This window comes from Patagioenas fasciata, chromosome 1 (assembly GCF_037038585.1).
Source record: "Patagioenas fasciata isolate bPatFas1 chromosome 1, bPatFas1.hap1, whole genome shotgun sequence".
Lineage (NCBI taxonomy): Eukaryota > Metazoa > Chordata > Aves > Columbiformes > Columbidae > Patagioenas > Patagioenas fasciata.
Window position 1 is genome coordinate 215,799,408 of NC_092520.1, and position 9,843 is coordinate 215,809,250.

Below are 9,843 nucleotides of genomic sequence, written 5' to 3' on the forward strand. Positions count from 1 at the left end.
GGGCTGGTGTGTGCTCACAGCCTGGAGCAGGGCAGGAGCTGGGCTGGTGTGTGCTCACAGCCTGGAGCAGGACAGAGCTGGGCTGGTGTGTGTCAGCACAGCCTGGAGCAGGACAGAGCTGGGCTGGTGTGTGTCAGCACAGCCTGGAGCAGGACAGAGCTGGGCTGGTGTGTGTCAGCACAGCCTGGAGCAGGACAGAGCTGGGCTGGTGTGTGCTCACAGCCTGGAGCAGGACAGAGCTGGGCTGGTGTGTGCTCACAGCCTGGAGCAGGACAGAGCTGGGCTGGTCTGTGCTCACAGCCTGGAGCAGGACAGAGCTGGGCTGGTCTGTGCTCACAGCCTGGAGCAGGACAGGCGGTCGAGTGTGTCCTGTGCCAGGAGGGCCTGGTCCCGAGGGCTCAGCTCTCCCCTCGCAGGCTGACTGGGAGCTGCTCCTCTGCTCCTCGCTCCCACCACTGAACCAGAGCTCCGTCTGAAACCTCTCCCCAGGGCCCTCGCAGGGTTAAAACCTCTCCCTGCTCGCGGCACAGAGGACACACAGGCTTTTCCCGGCACAGGTAAGACAGACAGGACGGTACCTGGGGACATCACTAGTGTTCCCTTTATCAGCAAGCACTGGATGGTGTCTGCTGTTTGCTCTTGGGCGGGGAGGTAAGGCAGGACAGCTGCCCGTGGTGGGACCCTCGCTGGAGTCCCCACCAGCACAGCGCGTGGGGCAAACCCCAAACCAGCAGCCAGGGCTGCTGGGGGCTGGCGGGCGAGCGGGCTGCGGCTGCTGCTGCTGCCCCAGACAGAACAGCCCGGTCCTTTCAGCATAAGCTGGTCCTGTATTGTTGCCGGCTCCCTTGTCCAGCCACCACCTCGGGCTGGGCCTGGACCGTCCCCAGGGCTCAGGACCTTTCCTCCCATGGCTACATGCTCCAGGGTATCTTGTCCATTTGCCTGAGTGCAAACAGGATGTGGCGGCTTGGCGAGGAAAGTCCGTCCTCCTGCAGGAGCAGCCGGCTTGCTGGGTGGGCACGGAGCACAGCTGGCTCCCGTGGGAGGAAGGGAGACGGTGCACACCAAAATGCTGGACGTAAGGCACCCGCTTCAGGGAGCACCCCAGGGCTGAGCTGGGTCTCAGACGGCGGCATCGTCATCGCTCCGGTCAGGGGCACCTTCCCCCTCCCAGGGAACGACAGCAACCAGCTGCCTCCCCAGCACAGCAGGGCTCCCCTGCCCCGTCCGCCCCATCTGGACTGGTCAGCGGAGGGAAACTGCAGCCTGGGAAATACTTCGCAGGTCGTTCGTTACCATGAGAAATCGCCCTCAGTGCAGGTGAGAGAGGAAAGGCGCTGAGGTAAGATGGGGACTCTTTCAGGGCTCATTCCCGTGCAGTCCAAGCGAGAGAGGGAGGTTTTGCTGCCATGCCTTCCTATGTCATTGTGTACAGAATGTCTGAGGACAACGGGTTTAAATCTGGCACTTGTCATGTGGTCGTGGCGACTGACTGCCACACTGTACCATGGTGAAAACCGAGGGTCCTTCCTCGGCACAGCTGCTGCGGCTGTACCCAGCCCTGCGGCTGTACCCAGCCCTGCGGCTGTACCCAGTCCTGTGGCTGTACCCAGTCCTGCGGCTGTACCCAGCCCTGCGGCTGTACTCAGTCCTGCGGCTGCACCCAGCCCTGCGGCTGTACCCAGCCCTGCGGCTGTACTCAGCCCTGCGGCTGCACCCAGCCCTGCGGCTGCACCCAGCTCTGCGGCTGTACCGAGCCCTGCGGCTGTACCCAGCTCTGCGGCTGTACCCAGCCCTGCGGCTGCACCCAGCCCTGCGGCTGTACCCAGCTCTGCGGCTGTACCCAGTCCTGCGGGTGTACCCAGTCCTGCGGCTGTACCCAGTCCTGCGGCTGTACCCAGCCCTGCGGCTGTACCCAGTCCTGTGGCTGTACCCAGTCCTGCGGCTGTACCCAGCCCTGCGGCTGCACCCAGCCCTGTGGCTGCACCCAGCCCTGCGGCTGTACCGAGCCCTGCGGCTGTACCGAGCCCTGCGGCTGCACCCAGCCCTGCGGCTGCACCGAGCCCTGCGGCTGTACCCAGCTCTGCGGCTGCACCCAGCCCTGCGGCTGCACCCAGCCCTGCGGCTGTACCCAGCCCTGCGGCTGCACCCAGCCCTGCGGCTGTACCGAGCCCTGCGGCTGTACCCAGCCCTGCGGCTGTACCCAGCCCTGCGGCTGCACCCAGTCCTGCGGCTGTACCCAGATCTGCGGCTGCACCCAGCCCTGCGGCTGTACCCAGCCCTGCGGCTGCACCCAGTCCTGCGGCTGTACCCAGTCCTGCGGCTGCACCCAGCCCTGCGGCTGTACGCAGCTCTGCGGCTGTACCCAGCTCTGCGGCTGTACTCAGTCCTGCGGCTGTACTCAGTCCTGCGGCTGTACTCAGTCCTGCGGCTGTACCCAGCCCTGCGGCTGTACTGAGCCCTGCGGCTGTACCCAGCCCTGCAGCTGTACCCAGCCCTGCGGCTGTACCCAGCTCTGCGGCTGCACCCAGCCCTGCGGCTGCACCCAGCCCTGCGGCTGTACCCAGTCCTGCGGCTGTACCCAGCCCTGCAGCTGCACCCAGCCCTGCGGCTGTACCCAGCTCTGCGGCTGTACCCAGCCCTGCGGCTGTACCCAGTCCTGCGGCTGTACCCAGCCCTGCGGCTGTACCCAGTCCTGTGGCTGTACCCAGTCCTGCGGCTGTACCCAGCCCTGCGGCTGCACCCAGCCCTGTGGCTGCACCCAGCCCTGCGGCTGTACCCAGCTCTGCGGCTGCACCCAGCCCTGCGGCTGCACCCAGCCCTGCGGCTGCACCCAGCCCTGCGGCTGTACCCAGCTCTGCGGCTGCACCCAGCTCTGCGGCTGCACCCAGCCCTGCGGCTGCACCGAGCCCTGCGGCTGTACCCAGCTCTGCGGCTGCACCCAGCCCTGCGGCTGCACCCAGCCCTGCGGCTGCACCCAGCCCTGCGGCTGCACCCAGCTCTACAGCTGTACTCAGCCCTGCGGCTGCACCCAGCCCTGCGGCTGCACCCAGCCCTGCGGCTGCACCCAGCCCTGCGGCTGTACCCAGCTCTGCGGCTGTACCCAGCCCTGCGGCTGCACCCAGCCCTGCGGCTGCACCCAGCCCTGCGGCTGTACTCAGCCCTGCGGCTGCACCCAGCCCTGCGGCTGCACCCAGCTCTACAGCTGTACTCAGCCCTGCGGCTGTACCCAGCCCTGCGGCTGTACCCAGCCCTGCGGCTGTACTCAGCCCTGCGGCTGTACCCAGCCCTGCGGCTGCACCCAGCCCTGCGGCTGCACCCAGCCCTGCGGCTCCAAGCCGGGTCCAGCCTGGCTTTGTCGGCGTGGGGAGCACCGGCAGCAGCTCCCCAGAACCCATCGTGCCCTGCAGCAGAACTAAGTCCCTGCTGCTGCAGATACGGTGACTTACACGTCATCACTGCCCCTGCATCCAGCCAGGGGCTCGTCGGTAGCATGCGATGGGCTCCCACCCCTCTTGTTCACCCACTCTTCTTCGCATGTGTTGAGCCCCTGTTCAGAACATAAACAGGTGACTTGCCCTTACATGTCAGACCTCCTACTGTTAAATTTACCCTGATCGCTCTGGTTCCTGAGGTCCCCGTTCTGTGCACCAGGCAGGTCCCACCTCGGCTGGTGCTGGCTTCACCAGAACTTGTCAGCAGACTCCTGGTTGGTGGTGAAGGCATCCAGCATGGTCCAGAGAGCCCTCCAGCCTTCCCCTGGCAGCCGCACCGCGGAGGCACCTGTGCCGTGGCGAAACCCCCTTAGCGCTGGGAAAGTCACACATAACAATGTTGAATGTGTACGGATCAGTGTGCACGGGATGCAGCTTCGCAGACAGGGACAGTGGGGACAGGAGGATTCTGGGGACACTGCTGGCATCTCTTGTCACCCGCTCAGGGACTGCAGCACCGGCCAAACAAACCGACTGTTATTCTTCAGAATGCACGCGGCTTTGGCTGGAGGAAGAGGGGTGGTCCAAGATTTCAAGAATATTGGATCATATAGTCCTTATGGACCTGTCCAGTGTATGCAAAACTAGCAAAAAACCACAAACCAAACCAAAAAACACAAACTATAAAAAACCATGTTGTCTGGGAAACTGCAGGAGAGCTCGGGCAGGCAGTGGCTTCTCAGCCTTGGGGCACCCACATCCAGGACAGAGCAACACGCGTGGGTGTCAGGTGAGGAGAAGGAGGCAAAGTGCGCGAGTAGAAGAAAGGAGAAAATACTGTTAGAATAGAGGGTCCTTAGTCTGGAAGAGAAAGGCCTGAAAATGGTGGATGAGGCAGAGCTGACATCTGAGCAGCTCCAGTAGGAAAACACGTTGTTAACGCTGCTGTTAACAGCACCAAACAGGTTCTTGTGGTAAGCAGCTGAAAGAAAAACCTCCAACAGAAGCAGTGAATTTGCTGTTGCTCCATGTGTTAAAATCATGACTGATGTGCAGATGCATGTTCTGGACAGAGACATAAAATACAGGTTAATGGGTATAAAGCATGGGTACCAATCTGAAATTTAACTGTGCTGTTTAAACTTGTGAAGAGACGTGACAATTGACCTCAGTTGCTAAAAGCACATCTATAAAGAGGAAAGGGATGCTTTCTTTTCCACTTTGGTCTTATGTAATGGCAATGAACCTCTGCATAGCCACCAGGTGACATCGTTAACATTCAGTAAATGGAGAACGACATGAGTTGATGCCTGGTCTGGGAACGCTGCTGGATCTTGCCCAGGTTTGTCAGAGTTACCTGTGGAGAAGCTGCTGCCCCGCACTGGGGCTGGGAGCCCTTGTTGTGGAGCCCACGAGTTCCAGGTCAGAGCGGCAGGGAAGGAGATCCCGAGCCCAGCGGCGCGCGGGCTCCATCGCCCCAGACACAGCCCGTCTGCGGTGAGCGCTGCCCGGCACCGCGCTGGTACCAGACACAGCCCGTCTGTGGTGAGCGCTGCCCGGCACCGCGCTGGTACCACACACAGCCCGTCTGTGGTGAGCGCTGCCCGGCACCGCACTGGTACCACACACCGCCCGTCTGTGGTGAGCGCTGCCCGGCACCGCGCTGGTACCACACACCGCCCGTCTGTGGTGAGCGCTGCCCGGCACAGCGCTGGTACCACACAGAGCCCGTCTGCGGTGAGCGCTGCCTGGCACAGCGCTGGTACCACACAGAGCCCGTCTGCGGTGAGCGCTGCCCGGCACAGCGCTGGTACCAGACACAGCCCGTCTGCGGTGAGCGCTGCCCGGCACAGCGCTGGTACCACACACAGCCCGTCTGCGGTGAGCGCTGCCCGGCACAGCGCTGGTACCAGACACAGCCCGTCTGCGGTGAGCGCTGCCCGGCACAGCGCTGGTACCAGACACAGCCCGTCTGTGGTGAGCACTGCCCGGCACAGCGCTGGTACCAGACACAGCCCGTCTGTGGTGAGCACTGCCCGGCACAGCGCTGGTACCACACACAGCCCGTCTGTGGTGAGCGCTGCACAGCACAGCGCTGGTCCCGCCGCAATGCTCAGCGATGGCCGGTGCACCAGCCAGGCAGCTCATCCTCTGATTCAGGAGCAGCTCAGAGCAACAGCAGCTGCTGAGGCCATTGGAGACGAAGAAAAGGCTGCACAGGCAGAACAGGATTGTGTCCTGCACAGCTCCACGATCATCTGTGGTGCCCCGAGGTGCCCTGGACTGTCATGCAGCCACAGTCTGTCCTGGTGCTTTCCAGATCTGTTTGCCCCTCACCGTCATACATATGAGTTTGAGCCTCCCCAGCCGCGGGCAGCCCTGGGTTCAGACTGGCTGAGCGCGGTCGTGCCGGGTGCTGGCTGGAGCAGATCTGCCCCCAGACAAGACATTGCAGGCGGTTTTCAACCTCTCTCTCAGCCCCTTTTCCTCAGCAGCCTCACACAGCCGCTGCCCTGGGCCATACAGCACCCAAAGCACCCAGCCGTGTCTGCTGGCTTTCATGGCGCTGCGGGCAGAGCAGCCCTGGCCAAGCACCCAGCAAGCAGCACCTTCAGCAGCTGCTGTCCGAGCTGTGTGAGCAGTGACTGCTTCCCCAGGGCTCGTGCACCACGGGGACGCGGTCACCACCGCCTCTCGTGCCAGCAAACAGAACCCCGTGTCAGCGTGAACATTGAAACAGGGTGACAGGAGATCAGTGGAGATCCCTGACGGCTTAAATCTGCCTGTGGCTCTACAAAACACCATGTGGTGAGTCCCCTCAGCTGAAACCCGTGCTTGTTCAGTGCTTGTTGTAGCAGAACAAAGCACCCCAAAAATGGCAGAGCAGGAGACAGGATAAAGAACAAAATGTCCTGTAGCTGGTGCAGGTTGACGCCACATCCCCAACCAGGCGGGGAAGAGTCAAGTTAGCGGCCATGGCATCTGAGGAGTGATGCGACCATGTCCAGGGGACAGGGAAGCACGTTGTCACCGTGAGTACAGCCAGCAGGAAAAGAGACATGGTATACTCATCAAGATGGGGCTGGGCGGGCAGCGTTAGTCCAGATGCACAGTGCTTTTGGTTTCTTCTGTGTCATTTTCTTGCATTCAGGTATCCAAAACTGGACAGCAGCTCTCTGGACTCTAAATCCTAACGTCTGTGAAATCCCAACATGGGGAGCTTCCAACCAGCGTGGAGATAGGACCAGACCCACCCCACCAGTGAAACCCTCGCCTCGCGGTTGTGCCCCAGTGCCCCACAGCGCTCGTTTCTGCCCGCAGACCAACCAGCCGGCCCCATGGCAGCTGAGAACCAGACTGACGTGACCGAGTTCATCCTCCTGGGCTTTTCCCATGGCCGGTCCTTCCTCTTTGTGCTTTTCTTGGCCATCTACCTGGCCACGCTGCTGGGGAACTCCGCAATACTCGCCCTTGTGTCCCTGGACCCCCATCTCCACAGCCCCATGTACTTCTTGCTCAGTCACCTGTCCTGCTTGGACATCTGCTACTCGTCGGTGACGGTGCCCAAGGTCCTGGCAAACGCCCTGCGCCCGCAGGCGACCATCTCACGGCACGGGTGCCTGGCGCAGATGTTCTTCCTGATGGCGTGCGCGGGGGCCGAGTGCGCGCTCCTGGCCGTCATGGCCTACGACCGCTACGCCGCCATCTGCCAGCCCCTGCACTACAGCCGCACCATGAGCCGCGGCGTCTGCGCGGCGGCCGCCGCCGGCTGCTGGCTCTGGGGGCTGCTGGACTCGGCCGTGCACACCGTTCTGGCCTCCCGGCTCTCGTTCTGCGGGCCCACGCGGCTCCAGCACATCTTCTGCGACGTGCCCCCGCTGCTCCGGGCCGCCTGCAGCGACACGCGCCCCAGTGAAGTGGCTCTGCGCACCGCCAGCATCTTCGTGGGCCTCAGCCCCTTCCTGCTCGTCGTCATCTCCTACCTCCGCATCCTGGCCACCATCCTCAAGATGCCCGTGGCCGCCAGCTGGCAGAAGGCCTTGTCCACGTGCTCTGCCCACCTGCTCGTGGTCACTGTGTACTTTGTGACAGCCAACCTGAACTACACCCGGCCCAGCTCCGGCTACTCCCCGGCAGCCGACACGCTGGTCTCCGCACTGTACTGCATCGTCACCCCCATGCTGAACCCCCTCATCTACAGCCTCCGCAACCAGGAGGTGCGGGGGGCCCTGCGGAAGGTCCTGCGGGGATGGAGCTTCCCTGGCAGCAGCGCATGAGCGGTGCCGGGGTGCAGGAGAGCTCTGCGGTGCTGCAGAAGAGCTGTGCGGTGCTGCAGGGGAGCTGTGCGGTGCTGCATGGGAGCTGTGCGGTGCTGCACAGGAGCTGTGCGGTGCTGCAGGGGAGCTGTGCGGTGCTGCACGGGAGCTGTGCGGTGCTGCAGGGGAAGCGTGCAGTGCTGCAGGGGAGCTGTGCGGTGCTGCACGGGAGCTGTGCGGTGCTGCACGGGAGCTGTGCGGTGCTGCAGGGGAAGCGTGCAGTGCTGCATGGGAGCTGTGTGGTGCTGCAGGAGAGCTCTGCAGTGCTGCAGGGGAGCTGTGCGGTGCTGCAGGGGAGCTGTGCGGTGCTGCAGGGGAAGCGTGCGGTGCTGCAGGGGAGCTGTGCGGTGCTGCAGGAGAGCTCTGCGGTGCTGCAGGAGAGCTCTGCAGTGCTGCAGGGGAGCTGTGCGGTGCTGCAGGGGAGCTGTGCGGTGCTGCAGGGGAAGCGTGCAGTGCTGCAGGGGAAGCGTGCAGTGCTGCAGGGGAGCTGTGCGGTGCTGTGCAATGCTGCATGGAAGCCGTGCGGTGCTGCGTGGGAGCCGTGTGGTGCTGCAGGAGAGCCGTGTGGTGCTGTGTGGGAGCTGTGCAGTGCTGCAGGGGAGCCGTGCAGTGCTGCAGGAGAGCTGCAGGGAACTGCACAAGGAGCTGCACAAGGAGCCGCATGGGAGCCGCACAGGAGCTCCATGGGAGCTGCATGGGAGCTGCACAGGGAGCTGCGTGGGAGCTGCACGGGAGCTGCACAGGAGCTGCACGGGAGCTGCATGGGAGCTGCACGGGAGCGGCACGGGAGCTGCACGGGAGCTGCGTGGGAGCTGCAGAGGACCTGCACGGGACCTGCACAGGAGCTGCACGGGAGCTGCGTGGGAGCTGCACAGGACCTGCACGGGAGCGGCACAGGAGCTGTGTGGGAGCTGCACGGGAGCTGCATGGGAGCTGCACGGGAGCTGCATGGGAGCTGCACGGGAGCGGCACGGGAGCTGCACGGGAGCTGCGTGGGAGCTGCAGAGGACCTGCACGGGACCTGCACAGGAGCTGCACGGGAGCTGCACGGGAGCTGCGCGGGAGCTGCGCGGGAGCTGCACAGGAGCTGTGTGGGAGCTGCACGGGAGCTGCATGGGAGCTGCACGCCTGCAGCCACAGCGCATTTCTGCAGCTGTGCCACAGAGGGGCTGCAAGGGGCCCAAACGTGCCCATCCATAGCTCAGTTACCAGGACACAGCCACCAAGAGCCAGTCTGCTCCCAAAGAAACCGACTGCGGAGTCAGAGAGCGGCCCAGGAGGCACACAGCCTGTTGGGAGCGGTTTGCCAGTCCTTCCTAGTGTACAAACACTGATTTTATTATTCGGAGAAAAACCCCCATAACTCATGTTTGGATGGCCCGTTGCTCCTACCCAAACTGGCTGCAAGGTTCTCAGCTGGCTCTGCTTGCTATACAGCCTTCTGGATTGTAAAAATGTATTGAAACACCCCTGGCTGAGTCTCACTGGGACACATAACAGAGCCTGCCAGGAGGCACATCTGGAGGGGCCCTGGAAGGGAACATTGGGAAATAAAGGGTGAACTGTAGGAGGGAAAATATTGGAAAAGTTATTTCAGAGAAAAAACAAAACAAAAAAATCAACCAAACAAAAACCTACATTAAAATTGGCAATGTCGAACATGAACCACAGTGTGTCCTTCCCATGACTGGCAGACCCAGACTGCTATTCTGCTGACGCTGGGCAGGGATGCTGCACTGCAGGTGTGTCCAGGTGCAGGATGGCACAGGACCTGTGAGCAGCACTGAACGCTGCAGGTGTCGCAGTGGGACCCTCCGCATCGCTGCTGCTGCAGCTGGCGCTGGGCTGTGCCCTGCAGCTCTCACCCCTGCAGCTCCTCACCCCTGCAGCTCCTCACCCCTGCAGCTCCTCACCCCTGCAGCTCCTCACCCCTGCAGCTCTCACCCCTGCAGCTCCTCACCCCTGCAGCTCCTCACCCCTGCAGCTCCTCACCCCTGCAGCTCTCACCCCTGCAGCTCCTCACCCCTGCAGCTCCTCACCCCTGCAGCTCCTCACCCCTGCAGCTCCTCACCCCTGCAGCTCTCACCCCTGCA

The 9,843-nt window shown here is 63.0% G+C and overlaps 1 protein-coding gene across 1 annotated transcript; it reads left to right on the forward strand.

Moving 5' to 3' along the window:
* Positions 1-6,737: 6,737 nt before the first annotated feature.
* On the forward strand, positions 6,738-7,711 carry LOC136106390 (olfactory receptor 5V1-like). The gene has a single exon (XM_065846735.2). The coding sequence runs from the start codon at positions 6,773-6,775 to the stop codon at positions 7,709-7,711; it is 939 nt and encodes a 312-aa protein (XP_065702807.1). The 5' UTR covers positions 6,738-6,772.
* Positions 7,712-9,843: the final 2,132 nt, after the last annotated feature.